General features: G+C 45.5%; 1 protein-coding gene across 1 annotated transcript in view; it reads right to left on the bottom strand.

Annotated features, from left to right (window-relative positions):
- ANKRD35 (ankyrin repeat domain 35) overlaps positions 1-23,623 on the bottom strand; it is a 68,893-nt gene that overhangs the window by 12,139 nt on the left and 33,131 nt on the right. Inside the window, exons 5-9 of the mRNA XM_060253017.1 lie at positions 16,477-16,534; positions 14,814-14,884; positions 8,784-8,890; positions 5,032-5,216; positions 2,230-2,267 (exon numbers count right to left, since the gene is read on the bottom strand). Coding sequence (XP_060109000.1) covers positions 2,230-2,267; positions 5,032-5,216; positions 8,784-8,890; positions 14,814-14,884; positions 16,477-16,534 — 459 coding nt within the window. The remainder of the gene's footprint in view (positions 1-2,229; positions 2,268-5,031; positions 5,217-8,783; positions 8,891-14,813; positions 14,885-16,476; positions 16,535-23,623) is intronic.

Here is a 23,623-nt window from a genome sequence, read left to right as displayed (position 1 = left end):
TCTGAATGTGGGGACCAGGGCTTTTTTTGTAGCAGGACTCCTTTGCATATTAGGCCACACACCCCTGATGCAGCCAATCCTCCAAGAGCTTACAGTGGGCCCTGTACTAAGAGCCCTGTAAGCTCTTGGAGGATTGGCTACATCAGAGGTGTGTGGCCTAATATGCAAAGGAGTTCCTGCTACAAAAAAGCCCTGCTGGAGACACAGAGCAGGGCTTGAAAGGCAGATCTTAATTGACAGGATTAATCCTTTAAGCACCCTGGCCCCATGCCATTTGGGGCTTTAAAGATAAGAACCAGCACTCTGAATTGGGCCTGGAAACTAATGGGCAGCCAGTGCAAAACTTTCAGCATTGGGGTGATACGATCCCTGTATCCCATATCTGGCTGCTGCATTTTGCTCAAGCTGAAGTTCCTAGACTGCTTTCAAAGGATGCCCCATAGAATCTTCTGGGGAAGCAGGGATTTGATCTGGGATGAATACATGTGCAGCAGGCACAGAATCCTCTAAGATATTATCAGGCTAGTAGTTGTATATAGATGCTCTTGGGAAGGCCCCTTTCGGTCATGGGTTGGTTTTGGTTGTGGCAGCCAAATGCAGCTACCCTTTTGGAAAAAAATTAATTATGCATTATGCAAAGTTGTACTTGCTTAGGACCTTGAAACCTCCAGCAATTAATTTCACCACATCCCTTCTAGAGCAATGAAGAGCCAAATCTCTAGGGTGCTTCGGGCATAAGTAAGACGAATGGCTCATTCTTCAAGGAACTGTCAGATGAACAGGGGAGGAGGCACCAACCTCTTAGGGTTGCTCAGGCTCCAGGGCTCTTTTTCTAGCAGGAGCTCCTCTTAGGGTTGCCAAGTCCAATTCAAGAAATATCTGGGGACTTTGGGGGTGGAGCCTGGAGACTTTGGGGTGGAGCCAGGAGACATTGGGGTGGAGCCAGGAACAAGGGTGTGACAAGCATAATTGAACTCCAAGGGAGTTCTGGTCATCACATTTAAAGGGACAGCACACCTTTTAAAATGTCTTCCTTCCATAGGAAATAATGAAGGATAGGGGCACCTTCTTTTGGGGCTCATAGAATTGGACCCCCTGGTCCAATCGTTTTGAAACTTGGGGGGGTACTTTGGGGAGAGGCACTAGATACTATAATGAAAATTTGGTGCCTCTTCCTCAAAAAACAGCTCCCCTGGAGCCTCTGAAACCTCCAGATCAATTCCCCATTATACCCTATGAGAATCGATCTCCACATAGGGAATAATTAAGTGCTTAGCAGACGTTTCCCTCCCCCTCACCACCCCATTTCTGGCGACTCTGAAGCGAGAGCTGCTCATGAGTTGCTGCCAACTTCTTCAAAGTAACACAGACTCACCATCCCAAGAGGAAGCCTTTCAATCGGAGATTGAAGCCTCCGGAGGTGGAAAGGCACATGGTCCTCTGGGGGCCGGGCTTCCCCCTGCCGGCCAGCTGACTGGGGGCGGGAAGGAGCCTGGGAAAGCAGAGGAACCCCTGCTGGGACCTGGGGATGGGCAAGCCTAGCTCCTCTGTATATTAACCAATCCTCCTGGAGCTTACAGTAGGCCCTGTAAGCTCTTGGAGGATTGGCTACATCAGGGGGGCGTAGCCTAATATGCAGAGAAGCTCCTGCTAGAAAAAGAGCCCTTCCTGCCTCCTTCTCCCACCACACACCATGAACTTATTTCTAGCTTTTTTGGCAAACCATAATTTGCCAGTAAGCTTCAGTTTGTATTGTGACTGCTAATCAGGATTCCAACTCTGGTTTGTTCCCAGGCTGGAATCCCAGTTTGTAAAGTAAATCTGACTTGTGAATTCAGATGTAACCATAGCATGTGGGTTATTGAAAGCCCAGGAATAACCCATATGCACATGCCGCATGAGTGACAAAGGGAAAGACAAGAGGATTGCACATGCACCATAAAAAGACTTCATAATAAGGCTTATTCACGTAGCATCAAACAATGGTTTAGCATCATACAGAACAAAGCCAGGGAAAGGGACAACAATCTGGGAATAGATTTTAAAATTCCTTGAAGAAGAGTCATCAGGCTGGAAACTCAGCAGCTTGTCTTCAGACAATGGCATCACTGGAATACCATGCAAAAAAAAAATAAATGGATTTCTTGGGCAGCTGCTGAGATATAACCACAGAGTGTCTTCTGTTGAAAAACTAATGGTCTCTCTCCTGTGGGTTGAGGATTTTCTTACCTGTGAACCGGTCTCTGATGAGCAATCAAGCCCACTCTCTGCGGAAATGGAGAAACAAAATGTGAACAAAAATACTTAAGACACGAATAGACCCAGTAGCAGGCAGCTCAACAAGGGGTAATGCCTGTAGCTTTTACCCCAGCTACTGCCCCAGCTTTCCCGCCACGCTTTCTTTGGACCACAGCCTTATTTTACTCTAAATTCCATACCATTTTTAATTGATTGAAAGGGTTAACTTTGCGCAGTGGCAGTATCGTAGCCAATGAGGTTAATTGATTGGAAGGGTTTCAATCAATTAATCTAACCTAAGAACTGATTGGCAACAAGATCAGGCTAGGTCCAGCTAGCAGTTAGTGCCAGAGTCAACCACAGTAGGTGTCTGGATAGGAGACTACCAAGAAGACCAGGGTTGCTATGCAGAGGAAGGCAATGGCCAACCACCTCTGCTCATCTCTTGCCTTGAAAACCCTGGGGTTCTGGGTACACCAAGAGCTGGTTGTAACTTGATGGCACACAATTTTATTATATTATTAGCACGAGTGGACAAAACACCTGCAGTACTAATGATCCATGACCACACAACTGCAAGAGCAAAAACTGATGTTAGGGCACAGAATATAGTATCCTGAGGACCCCCACAGGTTTTTTAAAAAGCAAGTTTGTAGTCCTCATGGATATGGCATGCATAAAATGCCTGAGCAACACCTGGAAAAATCTCAAAAGACAGAGAAAACAGTAGCTCTGTTCAGACATCACGGAAAGCCATGGTTTAATTAAACAAAAGGGTTAATATAATTGTCTGAATGCAAGCCACCATTGATTGCGATTACTGAAGAAGAAGATGATGATATTGGATTCATATCCCGCCCTCCACTCCGAAGAGTCTCAGAGCGGCTCACAATCTCCTTTACCTTCCTCCCCCACAACAGACACCCTGTGAGGTGGGTGGGGCTGGAGAGGGCTCTCACAGCAGCTGCCCTTTCAAGGACAACCTCTGCCTGAGCTATGGCTGACCCAAGGCCATTTCAGCAGGTGCTAGTGGAGGAGTGGGGAATCAAACCCGTTTCTCCTAGATAAGAGTCCGCACACTTAACCACTACACCAAACTGGCTCTCCCATCAGTCTAGGAACCAAAGTTCAGATCTGAGGCTGGTTTCACGAATTAATGATAATTAAATCAAGGTTTTACATTATGTCTGATGTAAGCCAATGACTCTATATTAGGGTTCCCACAACTGTGACAGCAAATGTTGGGACATTTGGAAGGGGAGGCACAGAGTTTGGTAAGGGTGTGATGTCACTTCTGGAAATGCTCTAGATTACATCCCCTAATGTCTATGGTTTTTACCATAGAAACCAGGGGAATTCCTAGAGCCCTGCTATCCGAAAGCCATTTTTTTCTCACTCTTCAGCTCCTTGGAGCTGGGAAACTGGAGCTGGGGCATGTAAATGGGAGGCCTGCTCAATGTCCTATTCTGTATTAAGGAAGTGCATTTATTTGAGGGGGGGGAACCCACTTGTATGACAAAGTGCATCACATACATACATAGGGTTGCCAAGTCCAATTCAAGAAATATCTGGGGACTTTGGGGGTGGAGCCCGGAGAGTTTGGGGGTGGAGCCAGGAGACATTGGGGTGGAGCCAGGAGCAAGGTTGTGACAAGCATAATTGAACTCCAAAGGAAGTTCTGTCCATCACATTGAAAAGGACCACACACCTTTTCAATGCCTTCCCTCCTTGGAATTAATAAAAGATAGGGGCACCTTATTTGGGGGCTCATAGCATTGGACTCCGCGGTCAGATCTTTTTTAATCTTGGAGGGTCTTTTGAGGAGAGGCATCGGATGCTATGCTGAAAATCTGGTGCCTCTACCTCAAAAAACAGCTCCCCCCAGAGTACCAGATACCCGCTGATCAATTCTCCATTATTCCCTTTGGGAATCGGTTTCCATAGGGAATAATGAATGCCCAGCAGTCAGTTTCCTCCCCAGTCTGGTAAGTCACATGCTCTCTCTCGCTAGGGAGGCAGTCTTGCCTGGCTGGTTGCGATGCCTTGCTGGCCTTTTTTTCCACCGCATAATGTGCTTTTAAAATTATTTACCCAGACCTTGCGTATTTGAGGTGTGCGTGCCGTGCACACGAAAGCTCATACCTTGAATAGCACTTTGCTGGTCTTAAAGGAGCCGCTGGACTCTCTAACTTTACCCGGACCTTGCAAGCGTTAAGAAAGTGGACGGCTTCCTTCTCACTCAGGAAGAAAGCAAAGAGTGCAGGCAGGCGCGGGCTTCCTCATGCCGGTTTTAGCTTTTCTTCGGGGTCGAGTTGGAAAACGGCCTGTAATTGGCAGCCTCAGACGGGGGGGGGGGGCTTGCATGGGGTTGTTGTTTTTCTGTTTTACCTTTCCTCCCTTTGACTCTCCTGATCGCTCCTTCCCAGCTACAGCCGCTCCTCGGAAGGAAGGGCAATTGGTATTTATTGTAAAAAAAAATCTCGCAAGTCCCTCCCAGAAGGCAGGATCAAAGGGGGGGGGAGAGAGGAGACCCTCTGCCGCTCTCCTCAGGCACTGGCAGCCTGTAGCTCGGGCCGCAGCCACGGTGATGGGCCTGGGCCAGCAGCGCTTGTGGTGGCGGCGCTGCGCTGGTGTTGCTGCGGCGGCGGCGGCCCGGCGCTGTGAGGGGGAAGCATCGTCCCCCCTCCCGCTTCCGAATATTTGCAGACCGGGGGAGGAGGCTCAAAATCCAGTGTTCTCCCGCCAGGGCGGGAGATTTGGGACGCCTATACATACATGTGATGTACTCCTTACCTCTTTTCTTCCACTTCTTCAGGGCAGTCCGGAGCAAACGCTTCAGGGGTCGGCTCTTGGTCTTTTTGGCATAGTAGAGGGCATCATGGCCTGTCTTATCCACCAGCCCAACATTGGCCTCGTTCTGCAGAAGCAGCTCAATGGATTCCATGCTGCTACTCTCGCAAGCTAGCATGAGGGCGGTTCTATACAGAAGAAAAAGAATAGAATCATAGAGTTGGAAGGGACCTCCAGGGTCGTCTAGTCCAATCCACTGCACAATGCAGGAAACACATAAATACCTCCCTCTAAATTCACAGGATCTTCATTGCTGTCAGATGGCCATCCAGCCTCTGTTTAAAAACCTCCAGGGAAGGAGAGCCCACCACCTCCTGAGGAAGCCTGTTCCACTGAGGAATCGCTCTGTCAGGAAGTTCTTCCTAATGTTGAGCCAGAAACTCTTTTGATTTAATTTCAACCCATTGGTTCTGGTCCTACCTTCTGGGGCCACAGAAAACAATTCCACACCATCCTCTATATGACAGCCCTTCAAGTACTTGAAGATGGTGATCATATCACCTCTCAGTCGCCTCCTCTCCAGTCTCAGTAGCAGGCAGCTTAACAAGGGGTAATGTCTGTAGCTTTTGCCCCAGCTACTGCCAGAGCTTTCCCGCCATGCTTTCTTTCGACCACAGCCTTCCCACCACACCACCCAGGAGCTGGAGCAGATATCACTTCTTCCCCACGCATTTCCCAGGCATCTTGCACACAATACAGCAAGCCACACATGCCCCACAGGCAGGGCCGGCTTCAGGGTGTCTGGCGCCTGAGGCGAGGCCCCACCCCACCACCCGCAGCCTTCCTCCCCTCACCCTTACCCCTGGCGAGGGCAAGGACAAGGGTGAGCGCCACTGCGGTGGAACGGCTCCTGTGCCCCAGAGCACAGAAGCTTCTGGAAGTGCAGACCCAGGAGGCTGACTGATGGTCGGCGGTGCACGTGTACTGAGGCACAGCAGCGGCGCCACACTTGCCTATTTCCCTTGCCGAGGAGGCGAGGGTGGTGGCCCAAATCGGCATACCCCCCAGGGCTGTGCCCTAGGAAGCCACCTAGGGCTGCCTAATGGATGGGCCAGCCTTGCCCATAGGGCTTCCTAAACTCCCACAGTTTTTCTAGATACTTAGGGAATGCTCCTTAAGGGACCTTAGGGACCGTCTCTCCCCATATGTTCCCCAGAGAGTGCTGAGATCGGGGTCCCAAAACCTCCTTACAATCCCTGGGCCAAAGGAGGCCCGTCTGAAAGTGACCAGAGACAGGGCCTTCTCGATTGCAGCTCCCTGTTGGTGGAATCAGCTCCCGGAAGAGGTGAGGGCCCTGCGGAGCCTTGAACAGTTCCGCAGGGCCTGCAAAACAGTCCTCTTCCGGCTGGCATATAATTAATTGCTATCAGAATGCCTGAACACTCCAATCTATAACACCAGATTATTTAATACTGGAATATTGAAGAATTGATTTAAGGAAGGTTAGCATAGTACATATTGTAGTAAGTTTTATGTGTTTTTATGTATTTTATATGTATTTTATATATTTTATTGTATAATTATAATTATTAATCTATCATGAATGTATTTAAATGGATTCTGTTGGTTTTTATGTTGTAAGCCGCCCTGAGCCCACCTCGGTGGGGTAGGGTGGGATATAAATCGAATAAAATAAATAAATAAATGAATGAATGAATGAATAAGTGCTCCTGGACGCAGTGATGAAGGCGAATGCTGCTGCCTGATATAAAGCACGACCTAAAATGTCCATTCCTTCTTCTCAACCTTGGGAGTTATTGTAGGATGTATTCTGCAAAGGTCATATTTATCCGGTCGTTCTCCTAAGAAGTTCAGTTTGGTGTACATGGCATACAATGTAAGACAAATAACATCAGGAGGGTTGTTGCGCTCGTACCTTACTTGTTGGCCTCCATGAAGGCCTTCTGGTAGCCATTGCTGGATAAGCAGACTTGCCATTTGGCTGGGAAATGGACCAGACAGGACAGTCTGCATTACCCGCAACAGCTTGCCAAGAGAGTAGTGGCCAAAAGGTGTGGAGTAAAAAAAAATGTCCCTAATGTGTGGAAATGGGCAGCTAAAGCTTTTTATGGCATGGAGGTGAATAATTACCCATTAAACCTTAAGGGCAGGACATTTTCCTCCAGACCTGTTGGCAGCCTTTTGGGAAAAGCTGAGGCATTTGTACGAAGAAGTCAATTTGGCCTGCATCAGTGTCCCCACTTACTTTCTTCATACTTTTTGAAAACAATGTGCTGTTGCCAGGGTGACAAAAACAGTGGCTGAATTCTCATGAGAGTTCAAAAAAATCACTAGAGTTTAGTAAACCAGCCTTGATATTGTGTTTAAGCAAGGCTAGGAAAAGCAAGTAAATATAAAGAAGAAAATGGGGCGGAGGGGAGATCATGAATTTCAGCCTGTTTGGGATGTTTGGGAAAACCAAATTTTGTGAACTAGAGTACCAGAATGAACTTCCACAAATTTGGCCTAATTCATGGTGGTTCATGACATTTCATAAAGAGCAAAAAGCAGAGGTTCTCCCCCGACCCTGCTCTTCATGAAAAAGCTGAGCAGCTGGGAGCTCCTCACTACTCAGATGTTTGGTTTAAATGGCTTGGAGTCATTTAAATCCTGCTTTCAGCTCCCTGCGGCTTTCAGCGAGCAGAAAGCAGGATTTAAATGGAAGGGGCAAAGTGCCACAGCCAGCAGAAAGGAAGAGGAGTGTTCCTTTCAGAAGGTATTTTGCCCCCTCCTTTTTGCTGGCCATGACTCCTTTTCCTTTTTGCTGGCTGTGACACTCAGAGGCACTTAACCCCTTCCTTTTTCCTGGCCGTACAAAGCTGAGGCAGCAGAAAGGAGGGGCTAAAATGCCCCTGGGAGGAACTTCACTCTGGGGGATGAACTTCCACAAATTTGGGCACTGTTCATAGTGGCTTGTGACAATTCATAGAGCAGAAAGCAAGAGTTTCCCCCCTGCTTTCTGCTCTTTGTGAAAAAGCTGAGTGGCTGGGAGCTCCTCACCATTCAGCTGTTTGGTTTAACCTTCTGATTTTGCTCCCTGCCACTTCAAAATATTTTTTTTTTGGGGGGGGGGACACAAAACCAGAGGGTTAAATATGGGAGTGAAAGTTAAATATCTGGGAGCCATAAACCATCGGGGTCTGCTGCCCACTGCTTTGAGGAGGGGAGCAATTTAACCTTCCAGTTTTGCTCCTCGCTGCTTTGAAGCAGCAGGGAGTACGGCCAGAGGGTTTAAATGGTTCACAAACCTATATGAACCAGCTCAGTTCATGAACTGGCACAACTATTCATAGGTCGGTTCATGGGTCAGCCACGAACCATGTACTGAACTGTGAAAATGCAGTTTGTGCTTATCCCTAGGTAGGTAGGTTATTTTCCGGGAGCTCCTTCTCTCTTAGATCATACTGAAGATTCCATCCATTTGACCCCATCCACTGCTCATGCCAGACAGACAAGAAGAGTTGGTTTTTATACCCCACTTTTCTCTATGTAAAGGAGTCTCAAAGTAGCTTACAATCACCTTCCCTTTGTCTCCCCACAAGAGGCAAAGGGGGGCTGAGAGAATTCTGAGAGAACTGTGACTGATCCAAGGTCACCCAGTGGGCTTCATGTGAAGGAGGAGCAGAGAATCAAACCCAGTTCTCTAGATTAGAATTTGCTACTCTTAACCACTGCATAAAAGACAAGAGACTCACTTCCCATCTTTGTCAGTGAGGTCAACTTTGGCCCCTCTCTGGAGCAACTGGGAGCAGATGGCAGGATAGTTCCCCTGAGCAGCAACCATCAAAGGTGTCTGTCCGTTCTGGAAGGTGGGAGAGAGAGAGAGACAGATGGAAGAAGTTAGGAGCCACACTTTGTTGTTAAAATGAAAAATAAAAAAATGAGCAAGGTCTCCAGTCATTTGGTGGAGGGGCAGCTTGGTGGAGGGGCAGTCATTTGGTGGAAAGGTCTGAGGCAGAGCAGAGCAGAGCAGCTCTAAGATAAGCTGAGACAGCTGAGTTTGTAGCTGGGGAACTGCTGTTTGTTTGGTTGAGTGGGCTGAAGGTGAAGGTGATTGAAAATGATTGGTGCTGATTGATTAGGAGTGGCTGTGCTCCCCACCTTCTTTGCATTTTAAGCTGCGCCTTGCCAAAGGCACAAGCCTTTGGCGTGAGCCGAAGAGCTCTTGGCCTGTGGCTCTTAGCCTGAGGGCTTTGTAAGGACCAGGAACCCAGATCCCTAATTTCCTTGTTCTCCCAATAAGGTAAGTTGACCATCCAGAAGGGGAGCCACTTAAACACACAGAATTTAAAGAGGACTGTATATTAAAAAAAAAAAAAAGCTATCATGAAGGTAGAATGCCAGCAGGGGGGGTGGGAGCTTTCCAGTGTTTTGCACTGAGTATCACATGTATGACTATCTGCCCACAGGACAGAAGTCTTGGGTGTGTGCTCAATGCAAGGAGTTCCTGATACTCGGGGAACGAGTTCGTACCCTTGAGGCAGAGGTGTCTGTCCTGGAGAAGCAGAGATGGTCAGTTAGGCACTCGAAGAAGACTCTCGGTGTATTAGATGAGCCCCACTCTGAACGTGGCAGTGGGGTGTCGCAGGGCTCAGTACTGGGTCCCATGCTCTTTAACTAGTTCATAAATGATTTGGAGTTGGGAGTGAGCAGTGAAGTGGCCAAGTTTGCAGATGACACTAAATTGTTCAGGGTGGTGAGAACCAGAGAGGAATGTGAGGCACTCCAAAGGGATCTGTTGAGGCTGGGTGAGTGTGCGTCAACGTGGCAGATGAGGTTCAATGTGGCCAAGTGCAAAGTAATGCACATTGGGGCCAAAAATCCCAGCTACAAATACAAATTGATGGGGTGTGAACTGGCAGAGACTGACCAAGAGAGAGATCTTGGGGTCGTGGTAGATAACTCACTGAAAATGTCAAGACAGTGTGTGATTGCAATAAAAGGCCAACGCCATGCTGGGAATTATTAGGAAGGGAACTGATAACAATCAGCCAGTGTCATAATGCCCCTGTATAAATCGATGGTGTGGTCTCATTTGGAATACTGTGTGCAGTTCTGGTCGCCGTGCCTCAAAAAGGATATTATAGCATTGGAGGAAGTCCAGAAAAGGACAACTAGAATGATTAAAGGGTTGGAACACTTTCCCTATGAAGAAAGGTTGAAACGCTTGGGGCTCTTTAGCTTGGAGAAACGTCACCTGCGGGGTGACATGATAGAGGTTTACAAGATTATGCATGGGATGGAGAAAGTAGAGAAAGAAGTCCTTTTCTCCCTTTCTCACAATACAAGAACTCGTAGGCATTCGATGAAATTGCTGAGCAGTCAGGTTAAAATGGATAAAAGGAAGTACTTCTTCACCCAAAGGGTGATTAACATGTGGAATTCACTGCCACAAGAGGTGGTGGCGGCTACAAGCATAGACAGCTTCAAGAGGGGATTGGATAAAGATATGGAGCAGAGGTCCATCAGTGGCTATTAGCCACAGTGTGTGTGTGTTTGTGTGTGTGTGTGTATATATATATATATATATATATATATATATATATATATAAAAATTTTGGCCACTGTGTGACACAGAGTGTTGGACTGGATGATCCAACATGGCTTCTCTTATGTTCTTATGTTCCTCTAGCCCTTATTTGGGGGAAGGGGGACTCAGCCCATTAACTATTCCTTAGGAGACAACACAATGCTTTCAAGATTCAGAGGACTAAGTGAATTCAGAGGATTCAGAGGACTAAGCTTGATAACAAGCTGGAATTTATTTACTTCATTCACACCCTGCCTTTCTCCCCAAACAGGCTCACGCCATTCTTGTCTGCTCCAGGTCATCCTCAGACCAACCTTATCAGGTAGGTTAGGCTGACGGTGTGTGACTGGCCCCAGGTCACCCAGCAACCTTCCATGGCAAAGTCCGGACTCCAATCCGGATCTCCCAGATTGATACTCTAGCCACTACACCACACTGTCCATTTTGTTATTTGCTCCAGTTTTGCCCTGGACATTCCAGACAGATGTCATTAAATAGTTTCCTGTTGCACACAGAAAGGGTTGCCAGGTCTGATTCAAGAAATATCTGGGGACTTTGGGGGTGGAGCCAGGAGCAAGGGTGCAACAAGCATGATTGAACTCTGAAGGGAATTCTGGCCATCACATTTAATGGGATCACACGCCTTCCATTTGGAAATAATGAAGGATGGGGACACCTTTTTCTGGGGCTCATAGAAATGGACCCCCTGATCCAATCTTTTTGAAACTTGGAGGGTGTTTTGAGGAGAGGTACTGGATGCTATGTGGAAAATTTGGTGCCTCTACCTCAAAAAGCAGCCCCTTCTGAGCCCAGATACCCATGGATTGATTCTCCATTACACCTTATGGAGTGCCCAGCAGACATTTCCGCCCCCCTGCTTTCTGATAACCCTGAAGCGAAGGGAGGGCCTCCAAACCTGGAAAACCCCTGTCCCCACCTGGGGATTAGCAAACACTATAAATAAACCACTGCATTTTTATGTTGCAAATAAATGCTTAAGCAATTTCTTTCATAATCTGTATCTGATTATCTGAAGCTGAATAGAGTGTAGCTCCACGACCGCTGTCTGTTTTAATGATGTATAGTTATAACAAATGTTTGATTTTAATTATATATTATGAAATGTTAATTTTAAAGTGTAATTTTATATTTTTATGTTAGTTTATATATGTTGTAAGCCGCCCTGAGCCACTCGGTGGGAAGGGCGGGATATAAATCCCAGATAAATAAAATAAATAAATAAATAATGATGCAATTATATTATTATCATCACAAACCAAAATTCATTAAATGTCCATAGAAAAATCAAAAAGTTATTTTACATCACTCTTGTAAGGTAGAACTTTACAGTCCACTGTCTCAGTTCTCCTTTGCTTGAAAGATGCAGACAGTCCCACGTTTGTATATGATTCCTCCTATGGGTAGCAGACAGAAGTCTGACAGGTGCGGTGGCTACACAGGTCCTAGGTTCAGTTTTGTGTTTCGTTCACCTTCCACTGGCCGCTTTTCTTTTAGCTTTGGAACCCACGCTAAAGGCAATTGCTCACACATTACAATACAATGTTACTTTGCAGCTTGCACAAATGGTTTGGAGAACCTAGGACCTGTGGACCTGTGTAGCCGCTGCACCTGTCAGACTTTGGTCTGGAGAACCTTTGGACAGAATTTGGTTTGGAGAACCTAGGACCTGTGGACCTGTGTAGCTGCTGCACCTGTCAGACTTTGGTCTGCTCCATAGGAGGAATCATATACAAGTGTGGTATTGGATTGTAAATACCTGGAGGTTTGGGGGGTGGAGTAGGGTTGCCAAGTCCAATTCAAGAAATATCTGGGGTCTTTGGGGGTGGAGCCAGGAGCTAGGGTGTGATAAGCATAACTGAACTCCAAAGGGAATTCTGGCCATTGCATTTAAGGTACTGCACACCTTTTAAATGTCTTCCCTTCATTGGAAATAATGAAGGATAGGGGCACCTTCTTTGGGAGCTCATAGAGCTGGACCCCCTGACTCAATCTGTTTGAAACCTGGGAGGTGTTTTAAGGAGAGGCACCAGATGCTATGCTGAAATACTGGTGCCTCTACCTCAAAAAACAGCCCCCTCTAGGGTTGCCAAGTCCAATTTAAGAAATATCTGGGGACTTTGGGGGTGGAGCCAGGAGTCTTTGGGGGTGGAGCCAGGGGACATTGGGGGCGGAGCCGAGAGCAAGGGTGTGACAAGCATAATTGAACTTCAAGGGAGTTCTGGCCATCACATTTAAAGGGACTGCGCAAGTTTTTAAATGCCTTCCTTCCATAGGAAATAATGAAGGATAGGGGCACCTTCTTTTGGGGCTCATAGAATTGGACCCCCTGGTCCAATCTTTTTGAAACTTGGACAGTATTTTGGAGAGAGGCACCAGATGCTACGCTGCAAATTTGGTGCCTCTATCTCAAAAAACAGCCCCCCCAGAGCCCCCGATACCCGCGGATCAATTCCCCATCATTCCCTATGGGAATCGTTCATGGAGGTGCATGATGGCTCTGGGGGCGGGGCCTCCCCCGCCGGCCAGCTGGCTGGGGGAGGGGGGAAGCCTGTAAAACCGGGGGATCCCCCTCTGGGACCTGGGGATTGGGAAGCCTAGCCCCCTCCCAGCTCCAGATACCCCCGGATCAATTCTCCATTATACCCTATGCAATGGGAATTAGTCTCAATAGGGAATAATGGAGTGCCCAGCAGACATTCTCCCCGTCCCCTGCTTTCTGAAGGCCCTGAAGTGGGGGGAGGGCCTCCAAACCAGGGGATCCCCTGCCCCCACCTGGGGATTGGCAACCCTAGAGTGGAGGAAGGTGGGGCCTAGGAAAGGGAGGGACTTCCAAGGGGTATAATGCCATAGAATCCACCTTCCAAAGCAGCCATTTGCTCTAAGGGAACTGATCTTTGTTGCCTTGGGATCAGTGGTAATCCCAGCAGATCTCCAGCTGCCACCTGGAGGCTGGCAACTCTGCTGAGAGAAGCAACCATGGTGTACACAGTGATACTGATTTCCTGGTTCTTTACTTGCTGTTCAGGTTCAAGCATACACTAAGTCCAGAATCGGGGATGGGGGTTTAGCATATCCAGCTTTCCCTCTTTACCAGGTTCAATCCCAATTACTTTACCCTCTCCCTGCTCAATCACTGCCCCTATTTTTGCCCTTGAGGGATTCTGCTCAAATTGTTCTCCACATGTTATAGAAGGGTCTGAAGTGTCCTCACAACTGTTTCAGGCATAACATGATCACTTGTGAATTATGATTTCTCCTCAATTCTCTTAGTGTGGTTTCCAAGTTAGTATCAGAACTACAGTGCATCTCAAAAAGGCCTTCATTTCTCCACCCTGAAACAGGGTCTGGCCTACCCAAGAGCCCACGTGGGCTTCCCCAATTAGTCCTCACCCTGCCCCCCCAGGCCCCCGGACTATTTCTCCATGTGTACTACAATCAATTTCTTAAGCAAACATGTATTTTTCACTTTTTCAGAGTTCAGCTCCTTTGCCTGGGTTTTCGCAAGTTAGATTTCTGAATGTAGCCTGACACTAGCTGATTCACACACGAGAAGGTATGCAGTCTGCCATTTCACACACTGCAGCTGCTGAGATAGGTTTCGTACAGATGATAACTCATTGTAGGTAAACTATGTTTTTAAAAATCATATATTTAAATAGTTTTGTCCTGTTTTCAAACCATGTGGGACAGGTGAAAAAAGTAGAAGGAATAAGTATATAGCAGACTGCTGCATTCTCAGCAATGTGTAATAGCCATATGGGGCAGGGGGGGAGGGCTTGAGCTATTATACCTTGGGTATAACAATAACCTTGGGCCTGTGAAATGCTGGAAGAAAGAGATTCCCTATAATTCTGGGTTAAATTGGCTGCTGTGGCATTAACAGCGCCACCACTAAGGTGTGGCCAAATGATAGAATTACAGGGAAAGTAGCTAGATCAGCCTGGTGGATTTTTAACAAAAGATCAGAGCTACAATATGCTGCCCCCTTTCCCCCACCCACTTACTAATCTGAACAACATGATGAAATTCTTTTCTTGCTGGCTACAGACAGCTTTTGATGCTTCACTCTGCCTTTAGCAGCCAAGTCTCACCCTGACTTGACTCGTAAAGGAGAACTATACCCCTCCAATGAATATTGTTTTGGTCACAGCAAAGAAACCCTACTGAGACTTACGTTGTCCATGACATCCAGGAAAGCTTCTTGATCACACAACAGCAACACGCTAGACGCACATCCTGAGAAAGCTGTGGGGAGTGCACGAAAAGGGATGGGAGCTAGAGTTAACAGTTATGTTTTTAATATAGCTACAATGATAGTTTCTTGTTTAGATAGCTGTCTCTTCTCTGACCAAGAGCTGTGGGTGCTTTTTAGAAGTAATACATCCTAGGAGCAATAAAGCATGTTTGTGTCCATATTTATACATATTAACTAGTAAAATCGAAATAGAGGGGCACCAAAGAAGAGGTACAAGGACTCCTTGAAGAAATCCCTTGGTACCTGCTGCATTAACCATCACCAGTGGTCTGACCTAGCCTCAGATCGCAAAGCATTGAGGCACACCATCCACCAGGCTGTCTCTTCCTTTGAGAACGTATGCATAGCTGGTCTTGAGGACAAAAGGAGATTGAGGAAGAATCGCACTGCTACAGCACCAACCCCAAATCAGACTTTTCCCTGCAGCCACTGTGGCCGGATCTGCCTGTCCCGCATTGGTCTTGTCAGCCACCAGTGAGCCTGTAGCAGACGTAGACTACTGCACCTTCATTCGCGAAGTCAAGCCGAGAGAGAACTAGTAAAACTGACAATAGCCCCGGCTAGCCTGATCTTGTCAGATTTCAGAAACCAGGCAAGGTTGGCCCTAGTTAGTACTTGGATGGGAGACTGCCAAGGAAGCCCAGGGTTCCTGTGCAGAGAAAGACGGTGGCAAACACCTCTGCTCATCTCTTGCCTACGTCCTAAGGTTACTATTAGTCTGTTGTAACTCAACGGCATGCTTTACTATAACCAGTGAGACCTCCCATGCTCTGATCCCACTGGTGGACCAGTGATTAAAGGAAAGACATTTGTATTAACTCAAAAGCCAAACTGAGAGCTTGCAATAAGGCCAAACTGTGGTGCCTCCAGGTGCAAGAACATCCCAACAACATCCGTGCTCCATTTGTGGATTCTACCCCAGCATCTCTTGCAAATACTGCTCGGAGCACCTGAGATTCTTGCCGTTTCACAGCTCAGCAGCAGTTCCAAGGCCTGGTACAGGGCTGTGTTCAGTTCTGGTAGATGTGTTCCATCAGGTTCCTAAGAACCTGAAGCAATATGCTTTGCAGCACAAATGGATAAATGAATTAAGAGCTAAGCAGTTGCTGAACTTGCAGAGGTGTATCATGGTGAACTGCTTTGTTGTTCAAAGCAGGATGGAGAGGGCTCAGCCTTAACAGAAGGAATCTCTTGTTTGGAGTGAGACTCTAGATTTCCATTGGGCCAAAGTAGGAATATGAATAAATAAATAAATAGGGCAGAGTTCAAGCCCATGTTTAGGATCGTCTTACACATGGATTTGAACACTGCCCTGTTCATTTTTTTATACCCCGCCTTTCTCCTCAATGGTGATCCAAAACAACTTACAGCATTGTTCTCCCCTCCTCCATTTTATCCTCTCAAGAACCACCCTGTGAAGTAGATCAAACGGAAGAGTAACTGACCCAGGGTCACCCAGTGATTTTTCATGTTTGAATGGGGACTTGAACCTGAGTCTCCCAGCTCCCAATCTGATACTCCACCTTTATACCATGCGGTTTCTCAAATGGCTTTTGGAAGCCTTGAATCTTTGGGGTCTCACCTGCCCAGTGCAGTGGTGTACGATTCTCTCCATCTACACAGTCTTCATTGGCTCCATACTGCAGGGAAGTAATTTAAAAATATATATATATTTACAGACTTCTCTAATTTGATACATCCTATAAGTAGGAACACTTTATAAAAATGGCAATGGAACAAATCAGCTAATTGCAAAATGTTGTATATAAAAAGATGCTGTACAGTTGGGAAATGCTAAAGCTTGGACTGTAATAAGCCACCAGAAAAAGAGTTTCACAGTTTTGGAATGTTTGCTACAAAATTTGTACCCACATCTTTGTTGTATGCACCCTGGCATTAGGGATGCATTAAATCTCCAATGGAATTCCACTCTGACACTCATTTTCCTAAAAACACATCCTAGATATTGGATAATCATGTTTATGCTCCTGTATTTTTGATATTACTATTTCAGTTTTGTTGGAGGCCTTAAAAGTTATAGCACACATACAGTTCTTTCATTGCTGGTCTGCATCATGGGTGTTGTAGTTTTAATCACATATACAGCTGTGCCTGATCATGTGCAGAATAGGAAAAATGTATTGGATGAATGTGTAGCAGATCCCATAAAAACAACACAGGTTTCAGTAAGCCCCCTCCCCAGTTGGTTTTTGGAACATTGTTCTACTAATAAAGCGTAAGAAACCTGAAAGGTTAATATGCAATTAAAGGGCCAAACATTAAAAACAAACTGTAAAATAAATCATAAACCAACATACATGTATTTATTGTAGAAACATAAAACCATTTAAGGGCGCATCTTAAGCCTCTATCCTAAGTACAATCATGAAACCACAATGGGAAGCCACTCAACTTGACCTGACGCATTTCGACCTAGACTGGTCTTCTTCAGAGGTCAGAAAGGTAAGCACACATATTGGCTCATACTACAGAATGGAATAAAACAATAGAACAATGCTGGACCACAAGGAAATTTACCCATGAAGTGACAAAGGCTTGAAGATATTCTTGAGGCCTCTTATTCTACAGCCTTGTGTCTTAATCAAGGGCATACATATTGCATCCAGTGTCTTATTGTATGCCTTAAGGTCCAGAATTGATCAAGATAGGTGTAAGGTCAGAGCCTATGTGCCAAGAGTTGTCTACTAATAAAGAACCACAATTTTTTAAGCCAGTTGTGATTTTAGGTAAAACTCAAAGCATAGTGGGATCAGCAGTCTCACTCAGTGACCAGAGAGAAGTCCTTAAAGAACAGTGATGATTTAAGTGTGCATGTCTATATATACACAAACATAGGCAAATTAGGCATGAACTTTCGTTATCATTTTGTGAATTAGTTCCGGCTTGTGTTCCATTCCTTCTGAATTCCTGTTGGAATTGAAGCTTGTGAAATGTGCCACGCCCTTAAGTTCCTTCTCATTTTTCACCCACCCACCCGCAAAAAATTTATCTCAATGTAATTTATGTATGACTGCATCAAAATTCCTTTTGTTCAGTTTCAACTGATTATACATGCCTCCTGCACATCTGCACAAAGAGGATCTAGATGACTTAGATCATGTTTCTGGCATTTACCAATGCATTCATTGCTAATGGGACTGAAGTAAACAGTGCATGTACAGAACTGTGTACAGAATTAAGAAATGTAAAAAAAAACCCCTCAAATGATGGAAACTCCTCATTCATCTGTTCATCTTTGAAACAGGATTCACTTGCGAACTCCAGTAGACAGAAAGAAATTTGGATGAAGAGAATTTTAGAAGCAATGAACATATTTAGGTTCCTAACATTGATCCAGCGGGTTTGGGATAACCTATTCTGACCAACAGTAGTTCTCCAAGCTCTCAGGTGGCTCTGTTTCCCAATACCTGCTACCCTTTAGAACTGAAGAACTGAATTTTGGATATTCTCCACGCAAAGTATATATTTTATCATTGAGTTGCAGCCTGGTCTATAAGTATACTGATCCTTATAATCAGACCTCTGATTCAGTGGGAGCTCACAGGAGCACAGCTCCTGAACCTTTCTGAGAGTTCCACCTCCTCCTTCCCACCTTGTCCATGGAACAGTACGTGCAGCTGCATCCCTGGATGAGCTTCACCACCTATTTTTCTACAAAACGACCCCTGCTTATAATTATACAATATTTTCATTGGCAGAATCTATACTGAGATTTTCAATCGTTCTTTGTCACAATCCATTGTTCCCACTTGTTTGAAGGCTTCCCTTATTGTCCCAATACCAAAGAGGACGCCAGAAAAGGTTTTAAATGACTATAGGCCAGTGGACTTCTGTTATAATGAAGTGTTTTGAACAATTAGTTCGAAAATATATTATTTCCTGCCTTCCTGTTATTTTTGATGAATATCAGTTTGCTTACAGGAAAAATAGATCTACTGAGGATGCTGTTAATACTGTTCTTTATACTGCTTTATCGCATTTGGATAAAAAGGGGACGTATGTTAGAATGATGTTTGTAGATTTTAGTTCTGCTTTTAATACAATATCACCCCATAGATTGTTGTTTAAGCTTAAAGATTTGAAGCTGTCGGACTCTATATGTGAGTGGATTTTGAACTTTTTGTCAGGTCGTTCACAAAGGGTTAAAATGGATGGATATATTTCCTCCGTGAAGATCTTAAGTACTGGCACCCCTCAGGGATGTGTCTTGAGTCCACTTCTTTTCACTATTTACACGTCTGATTGTGTTTCTAGCAGTCTGAGTAACAAAATCATTAAGTATGCAGATGATACAACGTTGGTAGGGCTCATCTCTGAGGATGATGAGTCTGCATATAGGAGGGAAGCTCAACAGCTGTCCCTTTGGTGTAAAGTAAATAATCTTATTTTTAATATAAATAAGACGAAGGAAATTATAGTGGATTACAGGAAGAATAGTTTGGACATCCAGCCGTTGTTTATTGATGGTGTTATGGTAGAACAGGTGACAGAATGGAAGTTTCTGGGAATTACCATGAAACAGGATCTAACATGGGGGGCAAATACTTTAGCTCTAGAGAAAAAAGCCCAGCAACGACTATACTACTTAAGACTCTTAAGATCACTACAACTGTCAGGGAGTCTGCTGGTTGCCTTTTATCGTACTTCCATTGAGAGCATTTTATCTTATTGCCTCTGCGCGTGGTTTGGGAGCTGCACGGAAGCAGAGAGAAGGGTGCTCCAAAGAGTGACGAGAAGAGCACAAAAGATTTGTGGATGTTCTCTCCCCTCATTGGTGGATCTGTATAATATGGGATGTAAAAGGAAGATACAAATGATCCTAAGGGACCCTTCACATCTGGGCCATTTGTTATTTGAGATCTTACCGTCAGGTAGACGATATAGAGTGTTGAAGGCTAGGACAAACAGATTTAAGGACAGTTTCTATCCAAGTGCTGTGGTTAGGCTAAATGCAGGGTTATGAAGGATTATCTGTTTTAGATATATTTAAATGGTTTAAATGGTTTTAATGGTTTTATGAATGTTTATCTGTTTTAGATGTATTTAAATGGTTTTAATGGTTTAAATGGTTTTAGATGTATTTAAATGGTATGAATATGAATATGTGTGTTTGATGTGTTGGTATGTTTTGTGGAAGAGCACCTCATTTCGTTGCTCTCTTTTTGTTGAGAACAATGACAATAAATCTATCTATCTATCTATCTATCTATCTATCTATCTATCTATCTATCTATCTATCTATCTATCTATCTAGAAGTCTTGACCACAGGATATATGTGGATGTTAACTGCCATAAAGTCACTTCTGACTTATGTTGATTCTATGAATTAATGACCTCCAAAATGTCCTCTTGTTAGCAGCCTTGCTCAGGTTTTAGACTCAGGGCTATGGCTTCAATCTCCTGTTGGCTTTTCCTCTTTTACTGCTGCCTTCAGCTTTTCCTAGCATTATGGGGGGTTTTTCACAGTGAGTCTTGTCTTCTCATGATGTGACCGAAGTATGAAAGCCTCAGTTTGAATAATTTTAGCTTCTAGGACAAATTCAGGGTTAGTACTGCCTAATGCAGGAATCAACAGACTCATAGGAATGCCAACTCCAGCTTGGGAAATACCTGAAGATTTGGGGGTCAAGCCTGGGGGGGGCAGGATTTGTGTAGGGAAGGGACCTCAATGGCGGATTATAGAGTCCACCTCTCAGTGCAGTCAAGCTGTCCAGGGGAACTGACCACTGTAGTCTGGAGATCAGGAGATCTTCAGGCTCCACCTGGAGGTTGGCAACTGCACTACCATTCATCTGGTAATCTAGATTTTGGCTGTTTATCAAAGCTGGGAAAGATCCGATGCTACATCCACTCACCGCCCCTCTGAATGTTCTCCTTCCCCCATATTTCAAAACAATCTTAATTATGTGCCTGTTTTCAGAGGCAATCATTGACTCTGCGCCTCTCCTTCGAATGCTGTTTTATGAGGCACTGTTGTAACTACCAAGAGGGGAGGCTGCTGAGCCTCATTGCCTCGGAGGCGCAGCTGAGCAAGGCATCGGCAAAATAAGCCGTTGAGCAGGAAACTCCTTGCCACCCCAAACTTTCGCAACACACCCTTTCCCCTCCCCAAATTTTGTTCTCATCCCGGGATTTAACACCCCACCCAGCTCTTACCCTTCCCAGTCACCTCTGTGTCGAAACTACCCCCACGGGTGCATCTTGCAACACCATGGGGAAAACAACTAGACCTTGAAAAAGCCTCATGCGAGAACCAGAGCAGGACTTCCATACTAATGAGACTGTGGAGGGCTCGATGGGTAGACCACCTGCTTTGCGTGCAGAAGGTTCCAGGTGACACCACTGAGAGTGTAATACTTAGCATGTATTACCTGTAATACTTAGCTGAGATCATCGATATTGTGTCAAGAGTAGATGACAGTGCCTTTGCCCTGTGCCAAGTTTATGGGGTGTACCATCAAGCACAGCTGGCCACGCCCACCATGGACTCATCTGCATAGTACATTTTCCCTGGGGACATTCAGTTTGACTTGAGAGCAATGGAGTTCCCTGTTTCCCAGGTATAGGTGGGTTCAGTGCACAGTGCATAGGGAAAAGGGAGCTTAGATCTTTTCCCTGTGCCATTTACCTGGCCTGAAACAGTTCCAAGGAGCCACTGTTTGCTGCGTTAGGGGCTCCACATGTACTGAAAGCCTAGACATTACTTTTTCAAATGGGGCATTTTAAGTCAGGAAAATGGCATGGGGGGGGGGGAATCCTCTCTCCATGTGCCATAGCCCTAATATGAATTGGAAATGGATGCACTTGGAAATCACAGAACTCCAAAACATGTCTCTTGAGAACACCCATAGACATCTGTCCCCAGGGAAAACGTAACATGCCGTTGAGCCCTTTAACTGAGTCATTATTTTTGCTGCTGAGACGAGGCCATCCCTTTTCAGCAGGCAACTCAGGTGCAGAATCAGATCAAACAAGGAGCACGCGTCACTCTAGAAATACCAATTGCCTTATGTGCATTAAGAACATCAGAAGAGCCTGCTAGATCAGACCTTTGGTCCATCTAGTCCCCCATCCTGTCTCACACAGTGGCCTCAACCAGTTCTTCTGGACAGCCAGCCACAGGGCATATGGGCATTGCCACATTCTGCATTCCAACTCTCCCTCAATGGTGGTAGCCAGTAGAACAAAGCTAGATTCCAGTGATACCTTTAAGGCCAACAAAGCTTTATTCAGGGTATGAGCTTTCGTGTGCCAAGCCCGCTTTGTCAGCAGGCATGTCTTAAGGAACAACACATCCCATGTTTCACTGAGAAGTCATCCACTAGTCAGGTCCATGCCACTTAGGGTTGCCAACCTCCTGGTGCAGCCTGGAGTTCTACCAGAATTACAACTCTAGAGATCCATTGCCCTAGAGGAAATGGCTAGGTTCAAGTCCATTTGCACCTTAGAGACCAACAAGATTTTTGGGGGGAATGAACTTTCAAGAGGAGACGCTCCTGTCATCAGCTTTGATTCTTGAAAGCTCATTCCCCCCAAAACCTTGTTGGTCTCTAACGTGTCACTGGACTCAAATCCAGCTCTTCTACTGCAGACCAACATGGCTACCCTCTGAAACTACCTGGAGGGAAGGGCAACTTCATTCTAGGAAATGACATCCCTGCTGAGCTCCTTCCTTTCCCTAAACTTTGCCCTCTAAAGGCACTGAACCCAGCTCTCCAGGAAGTTCCCAAACGAGTTGGCAACTGTAACCCCACTGATTTTGCACAATGAAACAACTCATTCTAGAGCAGAAGAGGAGGACTGTCAGCTCTCTGTTCACATATGCCGTTGCTATAAAACTTGGAACTGACTTTTGGCTTTCTCATCTCTCCACCAGCTGGCTACCACAATGTAGGAGAAAGTTTTCTGGTGCCCCATCAGCTTAAGTAGTCACCTTATGCTCCTGGTTGGGATAGACTAATGGCTGGACTCCATCTAAGGCAGGATCATGTGGAATGGCCAAAATTCCCCAATGGTCTATGTAAATGCTTTCTCATGTGCTCTCTTTTGAGAAGATGCCCTATTAAAATTTGAGTTGTTAATGTTGTCATGCTTTAGGGGCCAGCATCTTCTCTAGCGTCTCTAGAAATTAAATCTCTTGAGTGGGGAATGGATGCATCCTCTCTGTCTCTGATACATACAATTAAGCAAACATACATGACTATTATGTTGAACACAGCCTGTTATTTGGTGAGGCTCATTCAGAACAATTACCAGACTGTATAGTAACACCTTTCTAGAGTACCTTTACCCTAAAGAAGAAGTAAATGGGTACCTCAAGAAGCACGAGGTCTAGAGCCCTTGGCAATCTGTAATTGAGAGGGGAAGGTCAGACAATAATTCTTAGACTGAAAATATTTGCATTGCAAGCATGTCCCTGTTTTCGTCTGTGACTTATGGGAAGGTATGTTTCCATCTTCCATTCCCCATCCTTTTACTTATTAGGGTGGGGTCAATTGATAGTAAGCTTGACAGGTGGGGCTATGTCTGTTTTGTTCATTGCTCCACACAGTGGAACTACAAATAAAAAATCCACCCAAGGTTTTGCTATTCATGTGTGAGTACAGACCAGACGGTTTACCAGATTGGCTCAGTCACAAAAGCAAAACTAGGCACAAGCCTTTGCTGTGGATCCAAGGAACCCACGTCACTCATGGATGCCACACTG

This window comes from Heteronotia binoei, chromosome 1 (assembly GCF_032191835.1).
Source record: "Heteronotia binoei isolate CCM8104 ecotype False Entrance Well chromosome 1, APGP_CSIRO_Hbin_v1, whole genome shotgun sequence".
NCBI classification, from domain to species: domain Eukaryota; kingdom Metazoa; phylum Chordata; class Lepidosauria; order Squamata; family Gekkonidae; genus Heteronotia; species Heteronotia binoei.
Note: the sequence above shows the minus strand (reverse complement) of the source record. Positions and strands in the feature narration are given on the sequence as shown.